The sequence below is a fragment of the Hylobates moloch genome, unplaced genomic scaffold (assembly GCF_009828535.3).
Source record: "Hylobates moloch isolate HMO894 unplaced genomic scaffold, HMol_V3 SCAFFOLD_1, whole genome shotgun sequence".
Classification (NCBI taxonomy): Eukaryota; Metazoa; Chordata; class Mammalia; order Primates; family Hylobatidae; genus Hylobates; species Hylobates moloch.
The window spans coordinates 218957059-218972293 of record NW_026652276.1 but is presented as its reverse complement, the minus strand read 5'-3'; the positions used below and the strand labels follow the sequence as shown (position 1 = coordinate 218972293).

The 15235-nt window shown below is 43.3% G+C and overlaps 1 protein-coding gene across 1 annotated transcript in view; it reads left to right on the top strand.

Moving 5' to 3' along the window:
* Positions 1–15235, top strand: part of CREB3L2 (cAMP responsive element binding protein 3 like 2) — a 127492-nt gene that overhangs the window by 67474 nt on the left and 44783 nt on the right. The window contains exon 2 of the mRNA XM_032761875.2: positions 6733–6949. Within this exon, the coding sequence (XP_032617766.1) occupies positions 6733–6949 (217 nt within the window). The remainder of the gene's footprint in view (positions 1–6732; positions 6950–15235) is intronic.

Here is a 15235-nt window from a genome sequence, read left to right as displayed (position 1 = left end):
AGGCGGGGGTTCGATCCTGTTAGGATATTTCTTCCAACTCAGAGATTCTGTGATGTTGCTTGAACCCTTTGGCAGAAACATGCATTAAGGCCGAATAACCATCTCCATCCTTATTGCTGATGTATCACAGCAAGTGATACCAGGGGCCTCTCCTTCTAACAAACTCTTGGCATGTTTCTACAGGTTTAGTGCAGGAGACCATGTGTTCATAGCAGATGACCGTCTGTGAGCCTATCTTTATCTAGCTTTAGAGGCTGACGCAAATGAGGCAGCATGCTGTAGTAGAAAGTGCCTGGGATTTGGAACTGGCTGAACATGGGATGGAATGTCAGTTTTACCTTTCATCAGCTGTGCGTCTCAAGGCAAAATAGCTAATTATCCTGAGCCCCAGTTTTCTCATCTGTAAATGGGGACATGTTTTCATTTTCTGAAAATCGAATATGTCAAGTACTTAGTCCATCAGACAAGTCTAGCACCTAATCCTGACATCATCATCCATGATCATCACCATCATGGTTTTACTCTTGTTAGAACCTCTCCATACGGTTGTATTGCGAGGCTCAAATATCTGTTTCCTAGGAGAAACAATAAGGAAAAAATTCAGTCAATTTGGCATGAGTACCCTAGTTCAAGGTCTCTCAGTAGAGGACAGAGATCTTGGACAATGGACTAAAAGCCAGTTGACAGGATCGTCATGAGTATTGAGTGAGGAAAAGGCTATGAAATTACAAATAAAGTTTGATTCAAATATTAGACAGAATGGTAAAATGTTGTTATGCCATTGCCTTTGAAGGAATTAAACTAAAATCCTATAACCCTTGGGTTCACAGGGGTAGTACTTTGCTAAAGCGTTTGCAGGATCCAGAAAGGCTTCCTCTTTGAGGCTCACTTTGCTCCTTTCTCTGGTTTTTGGCCTTCGGGACCATAAGGCCCCTCTCCAACTGGCTGGCATTAAAGATGGGCCCACTCTGGCCCGATCCCGGCACCAGCAATGGGATGTTGACCTGTCTGCTCAGTCTTGGAGCCCACCGCTGCCACGGAGACCCAGCTGGAGCTAATTTGCTGGGCTGAGTCATAGCATCTGGTTGGAACCGGTTTCTTTTCCATCACAAGGATCTCCCTGAACCTACTGAGAGCTCACCACTTTGCTAAATTCCTGGGTGTGGGTGGGTGTTTAGGCACAGTTAGACTTCTGAGGAGGATCCTTTTCTAGAGGGGAGATTATGATAACACACTTGATAACAACTGTGAATGCTTCAAAACTGTCTATCATTAGTGCTAAATGGTTTGTAACATGAGAATTACTGCATAATCCAAAGTAGGGGGAGTTCAGGGAAAGTTAGCAGAGTTAGAGAATGTTTATTATTGGTTATCCAGGGGATGTTCATGAAAACATTCATTAGTGCTGCTCAGAAGAAAGAAAACAGAGTGTCAGCAGAGCGCGCCAACCTGGGCAACTTCCATGGGAAAGCCTGGCCAATCAAAGACAGCCTTGCCTCGGGATAGAATGGGATTCCAGAGCTTTGGTGGCCAGCACAGCAGATCGGAACTTGACGTTGTAGTTCAGGGAACAAAACTGTGGCTTGGAAATGCAGGGACTGTGGGTTTACCTCTTGCATTTGCATGTTACATTCTGTTATTTATTTTCTCTTTTTGTTACCTTAGTTTTGTCTTGAAAGGATTTCTGTCAAACAGTTGCAGAATAATCACCATCAGGCAACCAGGAGATTTGTCCTTGGGGAGCTACTTAGGCAATCAGATGCTGACTTAGATTATTGTATAATCAGGAAGTCTGGTTCTAATCTTAGCCTTGCCACTGTTCTGCTCCTTGCTGCCCAGAGTGTGGTCTGTGGAGTCACAGCATTACCTGGGTGCTGATTAAAAATGCAGAATCTCTGGCCTGCTTAGACCTGTGAATCAGAAGCGATGGCTTAGGAGCCCCAGGTAATTTATCTGCACATAAAACTTTGAGCACTGACCTAAGTGGTAAACTCTGGTAGGGCATGGGCATTTTCTAGTTTCTTACTTATTATTTTGTATCCCCAGTGTCTGTCTGAAGTTTAACACACAGTAGCTGCAAAATCCTTGAATCTTCCTCTTACCTTGGGCATATTTGAACTTCTAGGAGCTTTGTAAGTTTCTAGGGACTTAACTATAAAGTGGCGTAGGGAGAGGACTGTTGAGTGGAAATGAAGCCAGTGATTGAGAAACTGAGGTGAGCATAGAAGGACTGGTCGTGTGTTGTTGTTGTTGTTGTTTATTTTTTGTAGAGATGGGGTCTTGCCATGTTGCCCAGGCTGGCCTTGAACTCCTAGGCTCAAGCCATTTGCCTACCTCTGCCTCCCAAAGTGTGGGGATCACAGGTGTGAGCCACCGCACCTGGCCTAAGTGGTAGTTTTAATACAGATGTGTTTAACCTACTAGGTCAAAGTCTGTGAGGGTGGATCATCAAACTTGTATGTTTTTATTTATTTATGCCTTTAAACCACATTCTGAAAACAAAACTTCTGTGTTTTTTAAAGTTCCCTTCATGTTAAGGAATATTTTTTACAATATTACATACAATAAAAATGTAAGAGTTCCTCAAGAGGAAATGGAGAAATACAATGGAATAGGATTCAGATGTTTAAATCAATGAAATAGGGCTACATGTATAAACATGAATAAACCTAAAAAAATTTTTTTGATAAAAGAAAATTGCAGAGGATATGTGAGATATGGTACCATTTACTTAACATTTTAAAGAATCCTATGTGTAATGGATACATGCATATGTAGTAAAAGGATAAAGACCTGGATGGGAAAGATAAACACTAAGTCTGGCTAATGGTTAACTTTGAGAGAGATGAAGGGAATGGATGGGAGCTTTAACAGTCCTTCATGTTTTATTTCTTGAGGAAAAGAAAGTAAAAGCAAAAAAAGATTACAGCAGCAACCATGTAAAAATAAGATTTTTAAATTTTGTATTTAAATTTTTTTAATTGTATTTATTTATTTATTTATTTTTAAGACAGAGTCTCACTCTTACCCAGGCTGGAGTGCAGTAGCATGATCTTGGCTCACTGCAACCTCTGCCTTCTAGGTTCTAGTGATTCTCCTGCCTCAGCCTCCTGAGTAGCTTGGACTATAGGTGTGCACCACCATCCCCAGCTAAGTTTTGTATTTTTAGTAGAAATGGAGTTTCACCATGTTGGCCAGGCCAGCCTCGAACTCCTGACCTCAAGTGATCTGCCTTCCTCAGCCTCCCAAAGTTCTGGGATTACAGACATGAGCCACCAAGCAAGCCTGGCCAATTTTTTTTTTTTTTTTTTTGAGACGGAGTCTCGCTCCGTCACCCAAGCTGGAGTGCAGTGGCGTGATCCTGGCTCACTGCAAGCTCCGCCTCCCAGGTTCACCCCATTCTGCTGCCTCAGCCTCCTGAGTAGCTGGGACTACAGGCGCCTGCCACCACACCTGGCTAATTTTTTGTATTTTAGCAGAGATAGGGTTTCACCATGTTAGCCAGGATGGTCTCGATCTCCTGACCTCATGATCCACCCATCTCAGCCTCCCAAAGTGCTGGGATTATAGGCGTGAGCCACCGCGCTTGGCCTTTTCTTTAAAGACAGGTTCTCACTCCATCGCCTGGGCAGGAGTGCAGTGGTACAATCATGGTTCACTATAGTCTTGACCTCCTGGGCTCAAGGAGTCCTCCTGCCTCACCCTCCTGAGTAGCTAGGACTACAGGCGTGCACTACCATGCCTGGCTAATTTTTGTATTTTTTGTAGAGACTGCATCTCACTGTGTTGCCCAGGCTGGTTTAGAATTCCTGGGCTCAATGAGCCACCTTGCCCAGCCCAGTTTTTTGTTGTTTTTTTTTTAAAGGAATGACTACATAATTGTTCATGATATGTATAATCTTTCTGAATACTTAAAATATTTCATTATGAAATGACTAACCCAAACTTCCCTGGTAATTGTGATGCAGGCAGTTGGCATGTGGCCTTAAATACTCCTAAGGACCTTCCAGTTTGAAACGTATTTGTACTCAGAGAGCTCTCTCCCTGACCCTCTCTCTTGTGCTCGTAGACAATCATGCCTGTTCGGATATGCCCAAGTTCTGTAGCTTCCCTGCATTCTGTCCTGATGAAATGCTGTGTCCCGTGTTTGTGATGTCAGTGAATTTCACCGTTCTAACTCTTTAGGGACCAAGCCTGCAGAGGCTTCCTCTCTGCTGTTCGCTTTTCTTCTTTATTAAAGGAAGCATCCTGTTCTACAACTACCCTGATCTTAGAGCTCCAGCTCTAGGGACATCTCCCACCTTCCCTTCTGGTGTTCATTTTCATAACGCCTTCATTGACACTTCAGTTTAGTGGTGAGACTTAGGTGTCCGTGTGAATCCCAAGAATTGTATTGCCTACCCCAAGCCTCATTATTTGCAATCATTCTCTTATTGCTGTGTCTGCTTTCTTAACTTCCTTTCTATACTAGAAGTGTCCCTAAAGTTTAATCGGTAAGGATGACACCCATTGGTCTATGATTCAGAGAATGTTAAGAAGGCAGAAATCTCTAATAGCTGGTGCCAAAGTGGGCTTTAAAATTTCATTTTATTGGCCAGGCACGGTAGCTCACGCCTGTAATCCCAGCACTTTGGGAGGCCAAGACAGGCAGATCACAAGGTCAGGAGATTGAGACCATCCTGGCTAACATGGTGAAAGCCTGTCTGTACTAAAAATACAAAAAAAAAATTAGCCAGGCATGGTGGTGGGTGCCTGTAGTCCCAGCTACTCAGGAAGCTGAGACAGGAGAATGGCATGAACCTGGGAGGCGGAGCTTGCAGTGGAGATCGCGCCATTGCACTCCAGCCTGGGTGACAGAGCGGGACTCCGTCTCAAAAAAAAAAATTATTTTATTTTAATTAATTAATTAATTAATTTTGAGATGGAGTCTCGCACTGTTGCCTTGGCTGGAGTGCAGTGGCTCGATCTTGGCTCACTGCAAGCTGCACCTCCTGGGTTCAAGCAATTCTCCTGCCTCAGCCTCCCCAGTAGCTGGGATTATAGGCGCCTGCCACCACACCCAGCTAATTTTTTTTTTTTTTTGTATATTTAGTAGAGACAGGGTTTCACTATGTTGGCCAGGCTGGTCTCAAACTCCTGACCTTGTGATCCGCCCACCTTGGCCTCCCAAGGTGCTGGGATTATAGGCATGAGCCACCGTGCCTGGCCCTATTTTATATTATTATTATTATTTCTAATATAATCAATAGCAGTGATTCTAAACCAGGGGTGACTTTTTCACCTACAGACATCTGGGCAGTGTCTGGAAATATTTTTGTTTTCACAACTAGGGGAGTGCTACCGGCATCTAGTAGGTGGAGGCCGGGAATGCTGTTAAATATCCTACAATGCACAAAACAGTGCCCCACCCCTGCCCTTCACAAAGAATTATCCAGTCCAAAATGTTATTAGTGCCAGGTTGAGAAACCCTGCTCCGAACATCCTCATACCATGAATATAGACCTATGGAGGAGGGAGAGTGGGCTGGGTGCGGTGGCTCACGCCTGTAATCCCAGCACTTTGGGAGGCCGAGGCGGGCAGATCACGAGGTCAGGAGATCGAGACCATCCTGGCTAACACGGTGAAACCCCGTCTCTATTAAAAATACAAAAAATTAGCCGGGCGAGGTGGCGGGTGCCTGTAGTCCCAGCTACTTGGGAGGCTGAGGCAGGAGAATGGCGTGAACCCCGGGGGGTGGAGCCTACAGTGAGCCGAGATCGCGCCACTGCATTCCAGCCTGGGCGACAGCCAGACTCCGTCTAAAAAAAAAGAAAAAAAAGGGAGAGTGGACGGAGCTGCAGCTCCTTTAGAGTGGGACAGTGTGACAGGGGATATGGGAATCCCAGGGAATTTATATGGGCTAGTCCTATATTATGTCCAAACGTGGCGGGGGCTGGAAAATTCATGGTAATAGAGATGAAGGGTGGGAGCATATTAAGGAAAAACCAGAGAGGAACAAAGTCCAGCCCATGGGGAGACTAGAGAGAAGCCACCTCTATTGTTTTTGAGCATGGGATGTTAGTGTAAACTGCACCTTTATGCTATAGAAATAGAGGATCGCTTATTTAAACATACTGATATTATCAATGCAAAATGTGGTAGGCCACGACAGCAAGGACCCCCAGTGAATCATGCCCCCGCACCATCCACACTCGTCTGCATTGTGACTCTGCCCTTCCTCTCATCAAGCAGTGGAGTCTGTTTTCCTGCCCCACGGGTGTGAGCTGACCTTGTCCTTTGCCTTGACCAAAAGAATGTGGAGGGTGTAATGGTATGTGATGTCTGGGGCCACTCAGCTTTGGTTCTTCTCCCTCATGGAAGATTTCTGCCATCATGGGAGGAAGCCCAGCCTGATCTTTCCTTTTCAGAAAGAGGCCCAGGTGTCCAGGGGTCCCAACCCAGCGCACTCCTAGCCAGCCTTCCCACTAATGTGCTGTGTCAGGGAACCCAGATGAAATCAGCTCACCCACCCAGCCCAATCCACTGAGGAGTGAGAAGTAATATATTAATATTATGGTTACCTTCAGCCACTAAACATTGGGGTGGTTTGCTACACAGCACGAGCTAACTGGACATTGTGTGTGAAGAAGGGACTTCATATCAAGCAGTGGATGAGGTATTTGGTATGTGCGTAGGGTAACTATCACATCATGGTTAAGAGAAACTGAGTTCTTCCTCCTTTGTTTCTTGTAGCACTTCTCAGAACTTCTGGATGAGTTTTCCCAGAACGTCTTGGGTCAGCTCCTGAATGACCCTTTCCTCTCAGAGAAGAGTGTGTCAATGGAGGTGGAACCTTCCCCGACGTCCCCGGCGCCTCTCATCCAGGCTGAGCACAGCTACTCCCTGTGCGAGGAGCCTCGGGCCCAGTCGCCCTTCACCCACATTACCACCAGTGACAGCTTCAATGACGGTAAACTCAGAGGAGGAGGAAGACCTGGACCTTAGTGCCTTTGGTTCTGAGCTCTTGAGGGTGTGGAGTGTGTATTACATTAAAGAGGGTGTCAGCACCTTCGTTAGTGAGATACCCACAGTGTGTAAGGCCTTGTGCTTGGGCTGTGGGGAAAAGCAAAGAGGCGCAGGACCCATTTCTCTGGGAACTTGCTATAACTGAAGGATGGTCATTACTCTCTTTCACCCTGTGGCTTCAGCAGCAGAGCAGCCTTTTGCAAATCAGGCCAGCCTATCTGGCTGGTCATTCCTGCCAGTACAGTAAGTCCATTGTTTCAAGAGGTCATGCCATTTTTTTTTTTTTTTTTTTTTCTGAGAAAGAACCATTCCTCTATAGAAGCTTCTTGGGCTTCCTCTTAACCCAATTCCATCATGTTCTATTGACCTCATGTCCCCCACCCCAGATCTTAGTGGACATTCCTAGACTTTCTTGTTGATTACCCTTTCATGCCCGTCATCAGTGCCATGAGTGTGGTATTTGTTGAAGGTCTAGTTTTTCTGGCCTTGGGGATGTTAAGATGTTTTGACCATTACTCTGCAGCCCTTAATTGGTAAAAGCTGTATCTTGTTCCAAACTCTCCAAGGCATATATATCTTTTAAGTGTAATTTTCTTTTCTTTTCTTTCTTCTTCCTTTTCTCTCTCCCTTCCTCCTTCCCTTCCCTCCCTTCCTTTCCCTCCCTTCCTTCCTCCTTCCTTCCTTCTCTCTTTCTTTTCTTTCTTCTTTCTCTCTCCCTTCCTCCTTCCCTCCCTGTCACTCCCTCCCTGCCTCCCTTCCCCTCCCCCCCTTCCTTCCTTCCTTCCTTCCTTCCTTCCTTCCTTCCTTCCTTCCTTCCTCTTTCCTGTCCTTTCCTGTCCTGTCCTGTCCTGTCCTCTCCTCTCCTCTTCTTTCCTTTCCATTCCCTCCCTTCCTTCCTTCTTTCTTTATTTTCTCTCCTTCCTCCCTTTCCTTCCTTCTTCACTTCCTTCTTTCCTTCTTTCTTTTTTAGACAGGGTCTCACTGTGTCATCCAGGCTAGAGTGCAGTGGTATGGTCTCAGCTCACTGTAGCCTTGACCTCCTGGGCTCTCATGTAGTCATTCAGCCTCAGCCTCCCAAGTGGCTGGGACTACAGGCATGTGCCACCATACCTGGCTAATTTTTTTATTTTTATTTTTTTGTAGAAATGGGGATCTTACTATGTTGCCCAGGCTGGTTTTGAACTCCTGGGCTGAAGTGGTCTTTCCTCCACAGCCTCCCCAAGTGCTAGGATTATAGGCATGAGCCACCATGCCCAGCTTTAAATTTAATTTTCTATGTTTTGTTTTCCTAGAGGGATAGCCAGCTATTTTAGTACTTTAAATTTTAAAAACTCAATTTCCTATTCCCAGTCCAGCATATGCCTTCTTCTTTACAGGAGGATGACCTGGTGAGGAATACTCACTAACTTGACCTTCTTGATGTTAGTGTTCACCTCTTGTTCTTATACCACTGTACATATGGCAGCATCTTTTGAAGGTGGCTGCACCTGTCAACCCATAATTTAGGGATTTGTCCTAACGCTGTCCCTCCCCTTGCCCCTCACCCCCTGACAAGCCCTGATGTGTGATGTTCCCCTCCCTGTGTCCATGTGTTCTCATTGTTCAACTCCCACTTATGAGTGAGAACATGCGGGTCCTTTTCTGTTCATGTGTTAGTTTGCTGAGGATGGTAGTTTCCAGCGTCATCCGTGTCCCCGCAAAGGACGTGAACTCATTATTTTTTTATGGCTGTATAGTATTCCATGGTGTATATGTGTTACATTTCCTTAATCCAGTCTATCATTGGTGGGCATTTGGGTTGGTTCCAAGTCTTTGCTATTGTGAATAGTGCTGCAGTAAACATACATGTGCATGTGTCTTTATAGTAGAATGATTTATAATCCTTTGGGTATATACCCAGTAATGGGATTGCTGAGTCAAATGGTATTTCTGGTTCTAGATCCTTAAGGAATTGCCACTCTGTCTTCCACAATGGTTGAACTAATTTACACTCCCACCAACAGTGTAAAAGTGTTCCTGTTTCTCTGCATCCTCACCAGCATCTGTTGTTTCCAGACTTTTTAATGATCGCCATTCTACATGGCATGAGATGCCCTTTAATTGTGAGGCCAAAGCATTCACCATTCAGTTCCCCCAGCTGGGGCTTTGTTCTATTTATAGCTCTTAGGCTGTGACAGGCCATGCTGGTAATTTGCTGAGAACAGGTACAGTGGGTCAGATATATTTTACAAAGGGTTTCAGATCCACAGTTCAGCTTTTTTGAAGTATCAGTGTCTTATCTGAGTAAAAGTCACTTTCCTAGGCCAGCAAAAGCACTTTTCTGAGACAACAAACACGGGATACTAGTCATTTAAGATGTGTGAAATCAGAGTGAGGCAGTGTGGGTGAGTGGATGGGGAACTTGTTCAGCAAAGCTTTGTCTGGATCTATTTTTCTGAGTTGTGTGGATGGGCAGATGTTTGGGAACAGAATTATTTTATTCATGTGAACCCCAGTTTGCATCCGCCTTAAGGTGGCGATCTGTAGGGTGGGGCAATCAATCCACAAGTATTCCTTCCAAATCCAAGTGCTCTGTTAGAGCAGATAACCACCCTGATGGAGAAGGATGGTTATTTTTAGGCAACACATAAATATGTAGCATGTATAGACAGCTATATACATTACATTTTATATTCTTTATCTGCTCCATGGTGATAATAGCTTAAGCAAAACTAGGAGTCCTTGTGTTCAGTGATGGATGGGAAATTAGTGTTTCATTATACCTGGGAAAGCCAGTGATTCAGCTCTCCCTGTCCAATTGTACTTACATTAAATGCAGTTTTTCTGCGGTTGCTTCTAAGTCTGGAAAAAGAGTAATGACACACAGTTAAGTGGAAGCTCCCTCCTAATTTATTAGAGTTTTTCTTATTTTTTCTCCCTCTGCCTCCTGCTTCCCCTCTCTCCTTCTCCTTCCCACTAGAACTCTTCTTTTTCCCTCTTCCTCCTTTGCCCTTTTCCTCCTAACTTTCCCTTCCTCCCTCCATCCTCCACCTGAACCCCAGGGTAACTCAAAAGGGCACATGCAGATGTTCTTATCCTATCATTCTATCACGGACTTCAGATGGACAGTGGACCCCTAAAACTGTATACAAAAATGTGGGCTATCTACATTTGTTAATTTTTTGAGAGTTATTAGATCATTTCTTAGATTCTCAAAAGAGTTTGTGACCAAAAAAAGTTAAAAATAACTGTTCTAAGATTCCACAGGAATCATCTGTCTCAGGGGGACTTTGTAGACTTCTGAAACACTAGAGCTAAGGAACTTCACGTGGCCCAGCAACCACAGGAGCCAACCCTAGAAATGTAGGTGCAGCCTTCAAAACCATCAGAAAGACATCCTACATCCAGCTCAGCCATTTCTCCCTGTGATTAAGGCTGTGAACCAGATGCTAAGCAGGGTTTTCTGTTCTACAAAAAAGGCAACAACAACAAGAAAACACCAAAAAAAAAAAAAAAAAGGAAGAAGGAGAAAGAAAAAAAACATGTAATGAGGTTAAGAGAGAAAAGCAGAAGCATCCCAGCAAAATATTTGTGATACTTTTATGCTTTGAGAAACAAAAGCTTATATTTGAATGACCAAGTCTTGTACCTCACCACATGGAGGTTGTCTTTATGAGTTACTATATTTCAGTCATGTTCCTTTGTGTAATTCAGTTGGGATGCTACGTATGCATTTGCATTGTCCTTTAATTTTGGTGTTCTTCCTAGAGAAGAAATTGTAATGCTGGATGAGGGCTGTTCAGAGAGAACCAGACATGGCCCCTATCCTCTAAGGTGATACAAGAACAGAGCTAAAGATTATATAGACTATCAACAGACCTTAGCATAAAATAGGCTAATACAGAAGTGGTCTAATACTACCTTTGCATCACAAATGTAGTCAAGGGTGGAACAGAGCACCGTAACTATGGCTGTCCCAGGTCTACAGAGGGTGGGCCAGGAGCATGGATAAGAATGATCTTCCTCCTGATGAATTTAGTAGGGCTCTCGGTGGCAAGGGATGGCTGGGTAGGCTGGTTCACTATGGATACCTTAAATTTATGGAGCTGTGTTCTCAGGTGGGAATGAACACAGTAGTCTGTGAGGTAAAGGTGAGCAGATATTGCTGGAGCAAAGTCACATGGGGTTAAGTGGGATAGCCGGGAGGAGGGCAAGGACTAGGGTTTTATCTCTGCCTGATGGGAAGCAGGGACTGAGAAACATAGGATGACGTTTTTTGGAGCTTAGACGAAACACAGAAGATCTCATGGCTGCCATGTGAGAACAGGGAAGGTGTGCACAGATATAGTTATCCAGGGGGAAGTGGAAAGGTATATAACATGATGGCAAAGAAAAAATGGGTTTTGAAATGATTTGATGAAACCTGCAGCAGGAAAAGCACAGGATCGAATATGCTGAGGAAGGGGCAGAGGTGAGTCAGAGATGACTTAGGTTTTTGCTTTGCAGTGTTGAAGAGATCTTGATGTTGACATGGTCCATAGAAGTGAGACTTGAAAATCACAGAAATGAGGTGCATTGTGGTGTCTTCATCACATGTAGTGTGAGCTGATGACAAGAACATCAGTGAATCATCGTAGAGTAGCGAGACTCAGGGGTAGAAGAGGAAGGTGTGTGTATCTACTGAGAGAGTCACCGGGTCCTCCGTCATGCACGGCCAAAGAGAGAACCTGACAGTGACTGGGGAGGACAGGCAGAGGAACAGTTGACCTCTTCCATCTGAAGCTTGGGTTTGTAATACACGCTATTTTGCTATTCCTCCGCTTTTTTGGTGTTACCTTTTACTTTTTTCTAAACAGATAAAAACAATAATGATGTTTCCCCTTTTTATTTTTTTGAAAAAAGTAAAATAATGACTTCTCTGCCTAGCCATTGCAGTGCTAGATTAGTGTAAGAAAGCAATGTTCCCATTAATCCAGCGGTTACAGTTGCTTTGGATATTCATACATGAGAGTCATAACTTCTTCACTGAAGAAAAAAGATGTAGTAAATATCTTCTGTTTTTACTATTATCACCACCTCTTCATGCCGTTCAATACTGAAAGTTATTTCAGGGTTAAGTTACTCAGGAACAGGGCCAGGGGGAGATAGGCCTCTAACTTCCATTGGAGCATGTAGTGGGCTGTAGTTTAATATGATTCTGACACATTTAACTGAATTCTTGCCCCTTTCCCCAGCTTCCAGAGCCCAGCCATTATGTTTTTCCTTTAAGAGATTTTTACATAAAAAAAAATTGGTCAGGATTTGCCAACTCCTTTGAAAAATTTCAAAGGGCAAACAAATGAAATGCTAAAGGATTTAGACGAGGCATATTTATTTAATTTATAAAATTTTCTTTTCACTTTGGATATGTTACATAAATAGTAAATGGATGTATGGTCAGCCCTCCCCGTACTTGGGTTTTGCATCCTATGAACACTGTATTTTCAATCCATGTTTATTTGAAAAAAATCTGCTTGTGAGTGGACCCGCATGGTTCAAACCTGTGTTGTTCAAGGACCAACTGCGTATGTGTTTTTCTCATGTAAGTGGTAGTACGTCATCTGATTTCTCTTTAAGAATAAATGCCCATTCTCTCTATGTTCACATGTATATACATATAGTGTGTGTGTATATATATATATTGTAAACCAAAAAGTATCTGATACAGGTCTCAATCAATTTAGGAGTTTATTTTGCCAAGGTTAAAGACATAGCCAGAACAAATAAACACAGAATCACAGAAAAAAATCTGTGGTCTGTGCCTGTCTTCAAAGATGACTTTGAGGACTTCAGTATTTAAAGGAAAAGTGGCTGAATGGAAAAGAGGGAGGGTATGGTAATCCATATGTTGCAAGAGAGAAAAGGAGCAGGTAGGGGAATAGTCCATTATGCATTCATCCCGTGCTCAGTAAATCAACACTTTTCATAAGATAAGATGAATGTTGAGCTGGGTGCTCATGACTGTGATTCCAGCACTTCGGGTCGCTGAGGCAGGAGGATTACTGGAGCCCAGGAGTTTGAGACCAGCCTGGGCAGCAACACAGTGAGACCTCATCTCTACCGAAAAAAAAAAAAAAAAAAAAATTAGCTGGGTGGGGTGATGCATGCCTGTAGTCCCAACTTCTTGGGAGGCTGAGGCGGCAGGATTGCTTGGGCTTGGGCGGTCAAGGCCGCAGTGACAGAGCAAGAAAAGAAAAGAAAAGAAAAAGGTGAACATAGAGTGCCTACCTGTGGAGGTCTTTCATATATAACTGTGCTTAGGAATAAAAGGAAAGGCAGTTTCTTGGATGACTCAGCTTTCAGCTTGATTTTTCCCTTTGGCATAGTGGATTGGGGTCGTGAATGTTTATTTTCCTTTCATTATCTATCAAGATAATGCCAACTCCCAATTTAGGGTTTTTTTTTTTTTCTTTCCTAGGAATCAGTATCCATTCAATGCACTTGTCTACGTGGCACATATGGAAATGATGGAAGATCTGCATTTTGATGTTGCTATTACCTTGGCTTTGAGTTCATGTTTTTTTCAGTCTCTTTGATGATTTGCCTATCTTGATGATTTGATAACTTGGCATCTAGCCCCATTGCTCATGGCTGCTCCATTTTGTCTTTGGATGTAAAGGACTTGCTTCTCACCACGATCAGTGGTTTGTTTTTATTTTCTTGCTGATAGCTAAGTGGTGAAGCTGAGGAAATGTGCCAGTTTGACCTTTGACAGGAAGCTGTTTAAATCAGCTGATACAGAGTTTGTTCTTCTTACTCTCCACACTGTGGACTGCTAAACTTTACCAGGGATGTTTTTCGTCTGAAATGACACTTAAAAGACGTATAAACACAATGCAGAAAGAACATTTTTATTTTTTCCACTCGGTATCTCAGCTTCAAGTTTTAGAAATTAGAGGGTGTGGAGTGTCTACTGACTCTTATGTTTGTAGTTTAGCCAATAACTAAGACATCCAAGGATAATTCCAGTTCTAAGCCAGGGTGGCCCTACTGATCTTTTTGCCAATAAAGTAAAACTACAAAAATAAGGACATGGAGACACATTATGATACACATTCTGCTCCTTCTCCTCTACTCTGTCCTTCCTTAACCCTCACTTCATAGATTACGTTTGTCATTTTGTTTTCTGTGATTTGATATTTATTTCCATTGAGTAAGAGAGTACAAGCCAACCTCCAGTAGTTCAGAATGAAAGCTGTTTTCTTTCATTTCAGCTACCACTGGAATGCTGTTCTCACCAAACTACTTACTGGCTGACTTTCTTCATGTGAAGTCATTTCATATTTTATGATGTAACTAGTAGGTCTGATCAGCCAATCTACAAACATTTATTGATATGATCCATAGTTGATGGTTTAGAGGAATTCTTTTGGAAATGAATTTAGTAATTTCATTGTAATAGATTCTAATGGGTTTATTTTTCATACATTCGGCTATATTGTATCAGCTAGCTCTGTTGCGGCATAACAGACCACCCCCAAACTCAGTCACTCAGTCATTTATTATCATAATCCACCTGTCTGTTTCTGTGTGGGGGTCAGCAGAGCGGTTCTGCTAGTTTCAGCTAGATTCACTGGCATCTCTAAAGGTCAGCTGATAGTTGGCTGGTCTTGACTAAGCTCCTCTGGGGGTGACTGTTCTATGTGGCTGTCATCCTTCTGAGATCACTAGATTATCCTAGCTCATTCTTCTCACGCTGATGGCAAAACTACAGCAACATTAGTTCCATCCTGCAAGCACATTCCAAAACTCCGCTTGTATTAAAAAGCTCACATACCAGTGGTACATCAAGCCACAGGTCCAAGCTGTGGGTGGGGATCAGCCCACGGTGGGAGGTCACTGCAAAATTCTAAGGCAAAAGACATGGATGGAGGGAGGAGGAAGACCTGGAGCCAGGAATGCAACTTATTTACATAATAAGGGACTCATTGACTCTTACTGAGTCAAGGGCTTCTAAATGGCCCCATGGGCAGTTACAACCTCTACCCAATAATTACCATCCTAAGCCATGAAGTGGAGCAGGCCATGTCCCTGTGTATTCATCCAAAGACAATAGTGTCCCAAGATTGGAAATCTAGAAGTACTATAAAATTTAAAGAAAAAGTCATGCATGTTCTGAACGATTATCCAGAGACACTTACTATTTGGCGTATTTCTTTTGATTCTTTTCTATAACTTTCTTCTTTAATAGTATATAAATTTATATCTAGAG